Source organism: Hordeum vulgare, chromosome 2H (assembly GCF_904849725.1).
Source record: "Hordeum vulgare subsp. vulgare chromosome 2H, MorexV3_pseudomolecules_assembly, whole genome shotgun sequence".
NCBI classification, from domain to species: domain Eukaryota; kingdom Viridiplantae; phylum Streptophyta; class Magnoliopsida; order Poales; family Poaceae; genus Hordeum; species Hordeum vulgare.
Genome location: NC_058519.1, coordinates 50,431,876 through 50,446,424, shown reverse-complemented (window position 1 = coordinate 50,446,424; position 14,549 = coordinate 50,431,876). Strand labels below are relative to the sequence as shown.

General features: G+C 44.7%; 1 protein-coding gene across 2 annotated transcripts; it reads right to left on the bottom strand.

The window, feature by feature from the left end:
* Positions 1-241: 241 nt before the first annotated feature.
* LOC123424818 (protein NETWORKED 3C-like) lies at positions 242-2,810 on the bottom strand. Of its 2 annotated transcripts, none has more exons than XM_045108514.1 (3): positions 2,561-2,810; positions 1,822-1,924; positions 242-1,321 (listed from the first exon to the last, which is right to left on the bottom strand). In XM_045108514.1, the coding sequence occupies exons 2-3, from the start codon at positions 1,907-1,909 to the stop codon at positions 552-554; spliced, it is 858 nt and encodes a 285-aa protein (XP_044964449.1). In that variant the 5' UTR covers positions 1,910-1,924; positions 2,561-2,810; the 3' UTR covers positions 242-551. The 2 variants fall into 2 exon arrangements, with proteins under 2 accessions (XP_044964449.1, XP_044964450.1); XM_045108515.1 differs by having other exon boundaries at positions 1,822-1,919.
* Between the last annotated feature and the right edge of the window lie 11,739 nt (positions 2,811-14,549).

Sequence of the window (14,549 nt, the reverse complement as noted above, 5' to 3'; positions counted from 1 at the left end):
TTATGACTGCAATAAATCCCAAAAAGGAAAGTGATACAAAATACTTTTCAGAGTTCATCATGATTCATCGTACGGTTTACCACACTTACAGTTGCAGAGTTTCACCTTACATTCATCAGTCAATGCAGAGTTTCACCTTACATTCATCAGCCTGACTGAATCTTGATGATGGTACTTCTAAAGTAGTTTCAGCAACAGCAAATATTCTAGTGGAGGCAGCATCGCACAGTACCGCTGATACTTGACAAAAATAATAATATGTTTTCACTATAGTTAAGCGATCATACAAACATTCATATGGCTATTCTACTAGTACTTACTAAGTACAGATAAAGCATGGCTATAGCAGCAACATCGTTAAAAATCCTCTCTACTGGCTAAGCCCGAACAAGGATAGAAACAAACGGGGGACAAAAGAACCCCATCCTATATGCACATGAGGAGCTATAAGAAATTCTCATGGGTCTGGATGTCAAAGATGGAGAGATCGCATCATGCCACTTCCTCTCTCTCTTCATCATGTTGGATGATTCTGCCGCACCAAAACTCGCTCACAGAGCGACCATGGGACCCGTGTGTTTGCGGTGTCCGGTGAACAGCTTTGCCGAGAACAGATCCTTGGTCAGCTTCCTGAAATCGAAACCGCGGGGCTGGGCCTCCGCGGCGGGGTGGTGCTTGGGGTTGGGGCTCTTGAGGAGCTCGCGCAGGGTGCAGTTCTCCTGCTTCACCATGTCGATGGACGACGCGAGCTGCCTGATGACCTCCCTCTTCTCCTCGTCCTTTGCGGCGAGCTCCGCCGCGTGAGCCGCCTTGTTCTCCTCGATCGCCTTCTGCAGCTCCGAAGTCTGCTCGCTGAGCCTCTTGATCTCGGCGCGCATAAACTCTGCTTCTTGGTCAAGCCGGTCCTGCTTTGCCGCTGCCTCTGCTTCAGCGTCAGAAACCTTTTCAACATGCTCTTCTTCAGGGTCATCGACTTCAGACTCGGAGTCATACGAGTCCGAGCACAGTGAGTTGGAGGAAGAGCTTCTTGCTGTCTTGCCATCCATGGATCCTGACGACCAGCTCTTGGTTGCCTTGCCATCCATGGACCCTGGAGACCAGCTCTTGGTGCAGGGAGATGGATTGAACTTGGACCGGCATGTGCCGCTGCCATGCTTCAGCAGGTCATACTGCTCGGCCAGCGAGCGGTGCGTGCGGTACAGCTCGCCGAGCATGTCCACCAGGACGGGGCGCTTCTTGTAGTACATTTCAGCGCGCTGAGCGAAGGAGTCCGCATCTTGGTCGATCAGCTTGAGCATTTGCTTGGTCTTGTCATCCAGTTCTGCAATCAAAGGGAGGGAAGAGAACAATTAGTGAAGGGGCAAATTAAATCCAGTAGGAAAAGTGGTCCGTGCTGTAGTACGTACAAGATTCCTAATAAAGTAGAGAATAACCAGGCCATTCTGAATCTATGCGTATCACAAGATTGTTACATGCCATAAAGAAATGATACAAATTTCCAGTAACGTTGTAAACTTGTCACGATTTGCTTACCATTCTTCCAGAGTTTAAATATGTGAAGTCTGTAACGATGCAGACAGAGGCCATTATTATCTAAAAGAGAAGCTAAGCATATGAATTGATCAAGATGAAACTTTGGAGCCATGAACGTTGGTGAAATCTCTAGACGGAAAGGAGAGCATGACCGTTGGCCAGAAGAAAGGTGGACAGCTCTGTAAGAGAGATGGTTGGATGCAGTCATGCAGAGGTCATACCATAACCACAACAATTCAACAACAAGATTCAGGACCACACAGTTACAAACATGAGCGAGAGGCAAACCTGAAAGGGTGCTGCCGAGCCATGGGGACGTCCTCGCGAGGTTGTGGCTGTCGAACCACCATGCCTGCTGTAGCTCCTTGTGCACCATCTCTTCTCTTCTTACCTTGAGAAATCACAGTAATAAGCACAAACAGCCAACGGGATGGACAAAACTAATGGATCTTGTGAGTAACACACTAACTGTTTTGCAAGCACACAAACAAGCAGACAACAAGCCTACAAAAGAGAAGATTTGGAAGCGTGGAACTTGAGGAGCATTGAAAACGCAGGAGCGTTTCATCCGGGCTTAAAGGAAGACGGTACCGGAATACCAAAGTACCAAACTGAAAGTACCGAACTGAAGTAGTAGAGCAGAGAAGAAGAAGCAAGGCAAGATATGCATGAGTCCACGAGCACAAGAGATTCAATCTGAAAAAAGCCGCGTTCTTCCAACACACAAATCGTCAGTAAGCCTCGCGTTTCCCTCAGATCCAAACGGGATTTAAAACGACGCGGTGCAAATCCAAACGAACCCAGCCTACGACGAACAGAACATAGCCCCCAAAAAAACCGGACCTCCAACGGCGCACGCGGCTCCGAACGATCCCCGTCGACGACGGCGGTTCAGCCGCAGTTCATCATCAGCAAGAAACGGCACAAAAAAAAAAAAAGGCAACGAACAACCGCCGGGCGCCACGAGCAGATCAATCCAGCACCCGTGCCGCGCGAACCCGAACGAATCTGGCAGAGATTGCCGCACCTGCGTCGTGTGGAGTAGCCGGCGGCCGCTCTCGCTCTCTGCGGTGCCGTGCCGTGGCGATGGGCGGAGTTTCCCGTTGCTTCGCTCCACCCGACTGGACTGCTTCTTTGTCTGGCGGACGCTGCTTTCTGGATTGGGACGAGGGGGGGAAGGGGACAAAGCACTGCGCCGGCGCACACGCCCTCGCCTCTCGATCTCCTGGAAAATATTTCAAATCCTGCCGCTCCACGAACGAAACGACTCTTCTTGCGGGGACGCCCTCCGGGAACACGCTATTTATCGGTGCCTGTACGGGGGGCACCCGGTTGCTGCTGGTTCGTGTCCAACTCCAGCCCGGATTGGCACTGCGGTGGGCGCCGTGAGGATTCGCGTCTGCCCAAAGCGGAAGGATACACGGTAATTTTCTCCCGGAATTAATGCCCGAATTTTGGTGCGCATTTATTTTTATTCCTGCCAGTTAATCGCACAGCTACAAAATTGAAAGTGTGCCAAGGATACGCATATACACCGCTGGAGAAACGTGTATATAATGTAGATAGTATTTATCAAAAAAAGGAAAAACAAATGTGGGAGCCACGAAAGATATTTTTAGCAGAGCTGCTATACGGCCGATACAATTACTACTCAGTACAGTACGGCATTTGGTAATATCAGAGTAATATGGCATTTTATGGCAATTCCGAAGTTTGAGACTCCATTGGGTTGATGGTAAAAAAAAATCCCTTTTTTTTGCGGGGTGATGGTCAAAATTTTCTACACTCATGTTGCTAACATAAACTACATTTGTGCTAATACAATAAGATGGTTTCAGGGTCCAAATTAAATTGCAAAATTGTCTTATATTAAATTATAAGGTAGCATTGGAAAAACATGTCAAACTCGATACACTCAGATGGATTCACATTCGTCACAAACTTTGAAATTATTAAAAACATGTTTAAACGTAGTAGGGAAAAGACTTGAGCTGCAAAAATGATACAGATAATTTGCTACACGCGTACAATTTGTAATGACACGTTTACGCAAAATAAGAAAACGCAAAAAAGTGCAAAAGTATGAAGGTACACGGTAAATTCTTTCCAAAATTATTGCGCAAACTATAAGTACCGAGTAATTTTCTCCCTATTAATGTGCATGCAACAATTGAAAATATACCAAAGAAACATGCAAAATGGTTCAATTTGACCTATTGATTTCTCGCTCTCGTGAACCACCTCCCCTATATGACCTTATCTCTTTCCAAAGCACCTTGACCTTATGTCTTGTTCCCGAGAGTGCAACTTTCCTCTCCTATTAGTTTCATTCATCCACTCGCTAGAAAGAGAGGGACTCCCATGCCCGGTGTTACTCCAAAGGCTGAATGGTGGCCACCATTGCTGCAAACTCGTGGGGTGGGGTGGGGGTAGAATTTTCCTGAATTAATGCGTAAAATATGAGTATGCAGTAACTAAAAATATGCCAAATAAATATATATTGTTTAGACACGGACTATGTGCATACCGGTGGAGCAACAAACAATTATTCCAGAAGATGAAAAAATTGGGGAGATAACAACAGTAGAACCGAGTGCGTGTTCAGTTGTTGGTAAAATATATTCTTCATTACCCCAAAAAATCTTCACCTGTATAAACAAAGCTGGTGCAAACTTAATGAGAACACATGTCACATGGGTTCATACTCTTAAACTGTGATTTTTTTATAGTCAACTTTGATAGTTTATAGCAACACTGACTGGTAGTGATAAAAGACTATATATAGCTGCCAAAAATGGTACAAACGGTAGCTAAAGATCTTAACATTGTTTAGCAACACGTTACACATACATAGCTATAGCATGACTGAAACAGATGTGATGTTTTTGCACCCGAGCTCAAATGAGCTCGGATGAACAGTAAATTCAAAAAAAAATATTTTTTAGAAAAACTGATTTTTTTAACAAACTTTGACAAATATTCGAAATGCTTGTAAAATTTCATCATGAAATCACATTTGTGGAAGTCGTGGCAAAAAAAATTCAAAACTCTAAAATGCTACTTTCAAAAATAGTTTGAAGCACTAATTTTGTTTTTTGCCATGACTTTAAAAAATGTGATTTCGTACTGAAATTTTACAAGATATTAAAACATTTGTCAAAATTTGCTGTAAAAATAATTCAGATTTTTTGAACATTTTTTAATTATTTTATAAATTTACTGTTTACCCAAGCTCATTTGAGCTCAGGTGTAGAAGAGCACTTTCCGAATGAAACACGTAGCTAAGTATAAAAATGCAAATCTTGCGGAAAACACCCCGGACTTCCAAGGGTGTTATATGCAAAGTGCAAACAGCCTGCCGTCGAAAAGGCGGCCCACTTTCAAATCCAGGAGAGCTGGGGCCCGATATGCGAGTTTTCGTGCTTCATTGAAGGAGGGTTGGCCTCTGTACCAGCGTCTGACTGGCAAGAACCTTATTATAATACTAAATATGAAGGTTTCAAATTTCAGGAACCCTTCCTTCCATGTTGACGATGCGCCATTATTCCTGCTCCATTTCCTTCCCTTCCAAATTGTGTGTTCTGTTCCTGCGAGAACCATCCCGAAAATATGTTTGTGGAAACATAAGCAACCAGCTGACACTGCCGTTACAGATTAGCACATTTTCAGCAATCCTTTAGCGTATCTCGCATCGCATGAGGATCCAGCATTGAACACCTGCCAAAGTAAAATAAACCAGCAGAGTGGCTCTGCAAGTATTCCCAGCCCAGAGAGAAGTTGGGAGCGTATCACGTTGCACAGAATGACAGAGGCCAACCCAGCTTCGCGTAATGTTGTTTATTCGGCCGGGAACTAGCCGTTGCGAGCCCCCATGAATGCATGATGAACTGATAAAGTAAGAGTAGATTACCATCCCAGATTGTCTGGCGATGGCAAATCAGCAGGGCGGTTTGATTTGGTGGTTAGATTAAGCGTGAACCCTGTTATTTTAAGGAGGGAATCGTGATGAGTGGTAGTAGTCAATAATCAAATCGGGGTGCGATGGGGGGAGGCAGAAAGGGCAGGTCCAGCCGTCCAGGTCAGATGGCGCGTGTGGTTGTGGCCCAGCCTGAGCGTGAGCGTGTGCTAGCCGACCGTTGCGGTGGCTCCCGCTCCAGACTCCCATGCCTCCGCTTGCTGTGCCTTCTTTTCGTTTCCCCCTGATGAAACCCGTGCGTGCTGGCCGACTTCGCCGGTTTTTTTTTTTGGCATTTAAGACATCTTCAATAGTCGTATGATCATCGTCGGTAAAATTGTCACATAGACGATTTTGATGACATGACACATAATAAAATAAAATAAAGAATGAAATAGTATGAACTTGAAGCAACGGTTCAGGCACAAGCTTCGAGGCAAGCATGTCCATTTCTTCAACATTTAGTGAACCTGCTTAGTTATTTTGCATGCGATTAACATACACTCCATTAAAAAGCTTGTATGATGTGCTGTTGGCTGCTGACGTGGACATTTATACCAACGATTAAACAAACACATTGTTAAAGATGCTCTAATAAAAATGTTGTATCAAATACATGTGACACCTCAAACATGATGAAAATTGTACAAAGGTCCCTGAATCATCGAACGATCATTATGGCTGTCAGAACGAGCCACTCCACAGACTACAGGGAAGGGGTGGATACAATGGCATGTGTGTGTGCGCGTGCGCGCTTGTGCTTGTTTTTTCGCTTCGTCTAGTCTCCTGACAGCTTTTGAAGTGTCAATGCATTTAGAAATACTTTTAATTTACACAATATGTTTTTGCAAGTTTTGTACAGTAAATATTGATGGATAATCTTGGTTGTATAAAGAAAGTGTTGAATCAAAATTTTATTTGAAATGCCCAGGGCATGAAAAATCATGTTCAATAGATCAAATGTGTGAAATACTTATTAAATATGTTTCACCTTGTGTGCAAAAGTACTCATATTTGTCAAATAAAATGTGTGAATATTACAATAAAAAGGCCGAAGGGGGACATGTCGTCTTGCGGGCGGCCGAAGGGGGCCCGTCGGCCCACAGGTGGCCGAAAACCCCACCCGTCGGCTTGTGGGCGGCCAAAGAGGGCCCGTCGGCCTCCAGGAGGCCGAAGAGCCCGTGGATAAGGCCGACCGAGCCCTTCTTCCTCCTCAGTCGCTGACTCCTCTTCTCTCTCTCGTTTTTCTTCCCTCATTTTACCCCCACCCTCCGATCTCCTCCATCCTCCATCCATTTTCCTATTCATTCCGTTGAAACAATAGATCATACCCATCTTCACCGGCCTACGGCCTCATTTTATGCCATGGTGGTGGGATGGTGGAGGTGTGGATGGGTGAGGAGGGTGGTGTGGTGGAGAGGAAGAAGAAGGTGGAGAGGAGTGAAGAAGTGGACACACGTGGGGTGGTGGTGGTGGTGGTGGAGATGGAGGTGTGGGTAAAGGTGGTGGTCGTTCGCCGTTCGTCGTTTCTTCGCACGCTTCAAGGGTAAAATTGAACAATCATTCCCGTATGCTCCGGTAGATTTGGATATATTTAGGAGACTCGATAAGTAGTTTAAATATTTTTAGGTTCGTAGATTTGGATATATTTAGGTCTTCTAATTAAGTAGCTTAAATATTTTTAGGTTGTCCGATAGATTTAGATATATTTAGGTCTGCTAATTAAGTAGTTTAAATATTTTTAGGTTGTCCGATAGATTTGGATATATTTAGGTGTGCCAATTAATTTGTTTAAATATTTTTAGGTTGTCCGATAGATTTGGATATATTTAGGTCTGCCAATTAATTTGTTTAATTAATTAGTTTAAATATATTTTAGGTTCTCCGATAGATGTAGATATATTTAAGTTTGCCAGTTAACTTGCTTAAATATTTTTAGGTTCTCCGGATACATAAATCTCGTTAGCCACTTGACTACCGCCTGGTTCAGACCCCATGTTGACTTGTACGAAATTCTCCTCCTTCGCCACTTGTTGCACTAGGCAATATGGGTGGATTCTTCGGTCTCTAAAACGACTTAACAGGGACAACCAACGCTGGCTCATATCTATCGGTATCAACTCCCACTTGACATTTTTACAGGATTTGGTCCACAATGCATGAATGCTGACGGAACAGACTTCGGGATCCAACCCAAAACTAGTAGTCAACCAATGCTTCAACTGCCTAATGTCCAGTCTTTCCAGGTCTGAAAGTGTCATGACGCCTTTTTTAAACTCGCTAAGATCAACCCCAACTCATTATATCAAACATTACCAAGGCAGTAATAAACAGTTAAATTTACGGATTCACACATTTTCACGTGTCACACATTGCGAGCTTGTCATTATTCGCAACAAACAAATTCATACTAAAATAAACTTACACTTAAAAGAACCTACAGTAAAAAATCAGTATATCTTCGACGCGTGTGTCCCCTTCTTCTTCCTCTCCACCACACTACCTCCTCACCATCCACGCCTCCACCACCCCACCATGGCTCCTCCAAACGAACAAAAAACTACCCCATGGCATAAAATGCGACCGTAGGTAGGCCGATGGAGATGGATATGATCTATTGTTTCAGCGGACTGAATAGGGAAATGGATGGAGGATGGAGGGAGATTGGAGGGGGGGGGCAAAATGAGGGAAGAAAAAGAGAGAGAGAAGAGGAGCCAACGACTGAGGAGGCAGAAGGGCTCGGTCGGCCTTATCACGGGCTCTTCGGCCTCCTGGAGGCCGACAGTGTTGGAATTATGCCCTAGAGGCAATGATAAATATAGTTATTATTATAATTCCTGTATCAAGATAATCGTTTATTATCCATGCTATAATTGTATTGAATAAAGACTTATATACATGTGTGGATACATAGACAAAACACTGTCCCTAGCAAGCCTCTAGTTGACTAGCCAGTTGATCAAAGATAGTCAGTGTCTTCTGATTATGAACAAGGCGTTGTTGCTTGATAACTCGATCACGTCATTAGGAGAATCACGTGATGGACTAGACCCAAACTAATAGACGTAGCATGTTGATCGTGTCATTTTGTTGCTACTGTTTTCTGCGTGTCAAGTATTTGTTCCTATGACCATGAGATCATATAACTCACTGACACCGGAGGAATACTTTGTGTGTATCAAACGTCGCAACGTAACTGGGTGACTATAAAGATGCTCTACAGGTATCTCCGAAGGTGTTCGTTGAGTTAGTATGGATCGAGACTCGGATTTGTCACTCCGTGTGACGGAGAGGTATCTCGGGGCCCACTCGGTAATACAACATCACACACAAGCCTTGCAAGCAATGTGACTTAGTGTAAGTTGCGGGATCTTGTATTACAGAATGAGTAAAGAGACTTGCCGGTAAACGAGATTGAAATAGGTATGCGGATACTGACGATCGAATCTCGGGCAAGTAACATACCGAAGGACAAAGGGAATGACATACGGGATTATATGAATCCTTGACACTGAGGTTCAAACGATAAGATCTTCGTAGAATATGTAGGGTCCAATATGGGCATCCAGGTCCCGCTATTGGATATTGACCGAGGAGTCTCTCGGGTCATGTCTACATAGTTCTCGAACCTGCAGGGTCTGCACACTTAAGTTCCGACGTTGTTTTATGCGTATTTGAGTTATATGGTCGGTTACCGAATGTTGTTCGGAGTCCCGGATGAGATCACGGACGTCACGAGGGTTTCCAGAATGGTCCGGAAATGAAGATTGATATATAGGATGACCTCATTTGATTACCGGAAGGTTTTCGGAGTTACCGGGAGTGTACCGGGAATGACGAATGGGTTCCGGGAGTTCACCCGGGGGGGGGGGGGGGCAACCCACCCCGGGGAAGCCCATAGGCCTTGGGGGTGGCGCACCAGCCCTTAGTGGGCTGGTGGGACAGTCCAAGAAAGCCCTATGCGCCATAGGAAGAAAAATCAAAGAGAAAAAAAAAAAAGAGGAGGTGGGAAAAGGGGGAAGGACTCCTCCTTCCAAACCTAGTTGGACTCGGTTTGGAAGGGGAGGGTTCCCCCCCTAGGATCGGCCGACCCCCTTGGGAGTCCTTGGACCCCAAGGCAAGGCTCCCCCTCCTCCCCCTATATATACGAAGGTTTTAGGGCTGATTTGAGACAACTTTGCCACGGCAGCCCGACCACATATCTCCACGGTTTTACCTCTAGATCACGTTTCTGCGGAGCTCGGGCGGAGCCCTGCCGAGACAAGATCATCACCAACCTCCGAAGTGCCGTCACGCTGCCGGAGAACTCTTCTACCTCTCCGTCTCTCTTGCTGGATCAAGAAGGCCGAGATCATCGTCGAGCTGTACGTGTGCTGAACGCGGAGGTGCCGTCCGTTCGGCACTAGATCGTGGTACTGATCGCGGGACGGTTCGCGGGGCGGATCGAGGGACGTGAGGACGTTCCACTACATCAACCGCGTTCACTAACGCTTCTGCTGTACGGTCTACAAGGGTACGTAGATCAACCATCCCCTCTCGTAGATGGACATCACCATGATAGGTCTTCGTGCGCGTAGGAAATTTTTTGTTTCCCATGCGACGTTCCCCAACAGTGGCATCATGAGCTAGGTTCATGCGTAGATGTCTTCTCGAGTAGAACACAAATGTTTTTGTGGGCGGTGATGTGCGTTTTGCTGCCCTCCTTAGTCTTTTCTTGATTCTGCGGTATTGTTGGATCGAAGCGGCTCGGACCGACATTACTCGTACGCTTACGAGAGACTGGTTTCATCGCTACGAGTAACTCCGTTGCTCAAAGATGACTGGCGGGTGTCAGTTTCTCCAACTTTAGTTGAATCAGATTTGACCGAGGAGGTCCTTGGATGAGGTTAAATAGCAACTCATATATCTCCGTTGTGGTGTTTGCGTAAGTAAGATGCGATCCTACTAGATACCCATGGTTACCACGTAAAACATGCAACAACAAAATTAGAGGACGTCTAACTTGTTTTTGCAGGGTATGCTTGTGATGTGATATGGCCAACGATGTGATGTGATATATTGGATGTATGAGATGATCATGTTGTAATAGATTATATCGACTTGCACGTCGATGGTACGGCAACCGGCAGGAGCCATAGGGTTGTCTTTATACTAACGTTTGTGCTTGCAGATGCGTTTACTATTTTGCTAGGATGTAGCTTTAGTAGTAATAGCATGAGTAGCACGACAACCCCGATGGCGACGCATTGATGGAGATCATGGTGTGGCGTCGGTGACAAGAAGATCGTGCCGGTGCTTTGGTGATGGAGATCAAGGAGCACGTGATGATGGCCATATCATGTCACTTATGAATTGCATGTGATGTTAATCCTTTTATGCACCTTATTTTGCTTAGAACGACGGTAGCATTATGAGGTGATCTCTCACTAAAATTTCAAGATGAAATTGTGTTCTCCCCGACTGTGCACCGTTGCTACAGTTTGTCGTTTCGAGACACCACGTGATGATCGGGTGTGATAGACTCAACGTTCACATACAACGGGTGCAAAACAGTTGCGCACGCGGAACACTCGGGTTAAGCTTGACGAGCCTAGCATGTGCAGACATGGCCTCGGAACACATGAGACCGAAAGGTCGATCATGAATCATATAGATGATATGATTAGCATAGGGATGCTTACCACTGAAACTATACTCAACTCACGTGATGATCGGACTTGAGCTAGTGTAAGTGGATCATGAACCACTCAAATGACTAGAGAGATGTACTTTTTGAGTGGGAGTTTAGCGAATAATTTGATTAAGTTAAACTCTAATTATCTTGAACATAGTCTAAGTCCACTTTGAATATATTTGTGTTGTAGATCATGGCTCACACGACAGTCACCCTGAATTTTAATACGTTCCTAGAGAAAGCTAAGTTGAAAGATGATGGAAGCAACTTTGTAGACTGGGCTCGTAATCTTAAGCTAATCTTACAAGCTGGGAAGAAGGATTATGTCCTTAATGCAGCGCTAGGAGATGAACCACCCGCTACGGCTGATCAGGATGTTAAGAACACTTGGTTAGCATGTAAGGAGGACTACTCAGTAGTTCAATGTGCAGTCTTGTATGGCTTAGAACCGGGACTTCAACGTCGCTTTAAGCGTCATGGAGCATTTGAGATGTTCCAGGAGTTGAAGTTTATCTTTCAGAAGAACGCCCGGATCGAGAGGTATGAGACCTCCGATAAATTCTATGCTTGCAAGATGGAGGAGAACTCGTCTGTCACTGAACATGTGCTCAAAATGTCTGGGTACTCAAACCGTCTAGCTGAGCTGGGGATTGAACTCCCGCAAGAAGCTATCACTGACAGAATCCTTCAATCACTACCGCCAAGCTATAAAGGCTTTGTGTTGAACTACAACATGCAAGGGATGAACAAGTCTCCCGGCGAGTTGTTTGCGATGCTGAAAGTCGCAGAGTCTGAATTCCGTAAAGAGCATCAAGTGTTGATGGTGAATAAGACCACTAGTTTCAAGAGAAACGACAAAGGCAAGAAGGGTAATTCAAAGAAGAGCGGCAAGCCTGTTGCCAATCCGACGAAGAAACCCAAAGCTGGACCTAAGCCTGAAACAGAGTGTTACTATTGCAAGGGTATGGGTCACTGGAAGCACAACTGCCCCAAGTATCTGGCTGATAAGAAGGCGGCCAAAGAAAAATCACGTATATTTGATATACATGTTATTGATGTGTACTTAACCGGCTCTCATAGTAGTGCCTAGGTATTCGATACCGGTTCTGTTGCTCATATTTGCAACTCGAAACAGGAACTGCGGAATAGACGAAGGCTGGCGAAAGATGAAGTGACAATGCGCGTAGGAAATGGTTCCAAGGTTGATGCAATCGCCGTCGGCACAGTTTCACTTCAGTTACCATCAGGATTAGTTATGAACTTGAATCATTGTTATTTAGTGCCTGCGTTGAGCATGGACATTATATCTGGATGTTGTTTATTGCGAGACGGTTACTCTTTTAAGTCAGAGAATAATGGTTGTTCTATTTCTATGAGTAACATCTTTTATGGTCATGCACCCAATGTGAGAGGATTGTTCATATTGAATCTTGATAGTGATACACACATACATAACATTGAGACCAAAAGAGTTAGAGTTAACAATGATAGCGCCATATTTTTATGGCACTGCCGCTTAGGTCATATTGGTGTAAAGCGCATGAAGAAACTCCATGCCGATGAACTTTTGGAGTCACTTGACTTTGATTCACTTGACACGTGCGAACCATGCCTCAGGGGCGAGATGACTAAAACTCCGTTCTCCGGAACAATGGAGCGTGCAAGTGACTTGTTGGAAATCATACATACCGATGTGTGTGGTCCGATGAGCGTAGAGGCACGCGGCGGATATCGTTATTTTCTCACCTTCACTGACAATTTGAGTAGATATGGTTATGTCTACTTAATGAAGCACAAGTCTGAAACATTTGAAAAGTTCAAGCAATTTCAGAGTGAAGTTGAAAATCATCGTAACAAGAAGATCAAGTTCCTACGGTCTGATCGTGGGGGTGAATATCTGAGTTTCGAGTTTGGTGCTCACTTAAGACAATGTGGAATTGTTTCACAGTTGACACCGCCTGGAACACCACTGCGTAATGGTGTGTCCGAACGTCGTAATCGTACTTTATTAGAGATGGTGCGATCTATGATGTCTCTTACCGATTTGTCGTTATCGTTTTGGGGTTATGCATTAGAAACAACTGCATTCACTTTAAATAGGGCACCATCAAAATCCGTTGAGACGACACCATACGAACTGTGGTATGGCAAAAGGCCAAAGTTGTCGTTTCTTAAAGTTTGGGGATGTGATGCTTATGTCAAAAAGCTTCAGCCTGAAAAGCTGGAACCCAAAGCGGAAAAGTGCATCTTCATAGGTTACCCAAAAGAGACAGTTGGGTACACCTTCTATCTCAAATCCTAGGGCAAAGTGTTTGTTGCTAAAAACGGAGCTTTTCTCGAGAAGGAGTTTCTCTCGAGAGAATTGAGTGGGACGAAGATAGAACTTGATGAGGTTGTCGAACCTCTCATCCCTCTAGATGGTGGCGCAGGGCAAGGGGAAACCTCTGTCATTGCGCCGCTGGTTGAGGAGGAAGTTAATGATGATGATCATGAAACTCCGGTTCAAGTTTCTGTCGAACCACGCAGGTCGACGAAACCACGTGCTGCTCCACAGTGGTACGGTAATCCCGTCTTGTCAATCATGTTGTTAGACAACAATGAACCTGTAAATTATGAAGAAGCAATGGTGGGCCCAGATTCCAACAAATGGCTAGAAGCCATGAAGTCCGAGATAGGATCCATATATGAGATAAAAGTGTGGACTTTGGAAGTACTACCTGAGGGCCGCAAGGCTATTCAGAACAAATGGATCTTTAAGAGGAAGACGGACGCTGACGGCAATGTGACCGTTTATAAAGCTCGACTTGTGGCAAAGCGTTTTTCACAAGTTCAAGGAGTTGACTACGATGAGACATTCTCACCCGTAGCGATGCTTAATTCCGTGAGAATCATGTTAGCAATAGCTGCATTTTTCGATTATGAAATCTGGCAGATGGATGTCAAAACGGCGTTCCTTAACGGTTTCCTTAAGGAAGAGTTGTATATGATGCAACCCGAAGGTTTTGTCGATCCTAAGAATGCTCACAAAGTGTGCAAGATCCAGCGATCCATTTATGGACTGGTGCAAGCATCTCGGAGTTGGAACAAACGCTTTGATGAGGTGATCAAAGCATTTGGGTTTATACAAGTGGTTGGAGAATCTTGTATTTACAAGAAAGTGAGTGAGAGCTCTGTGGCGTTTCTAATATTATATGTGGATGACATATTGCTGATTGGAAACAACGTAGAGTTTTTGGAGAGCATAAAGGATTACTTGAATAAAAGTTTCTCTATGAAGGACCTAGGAGAAGCTGCTTACATTCTAGGCATTAAGATCTACAGGGATAGATCAAAACGCCTGATAGGACTTTCACAAAGCACATACCTTGATAAAGTTTTGAAGAGGTT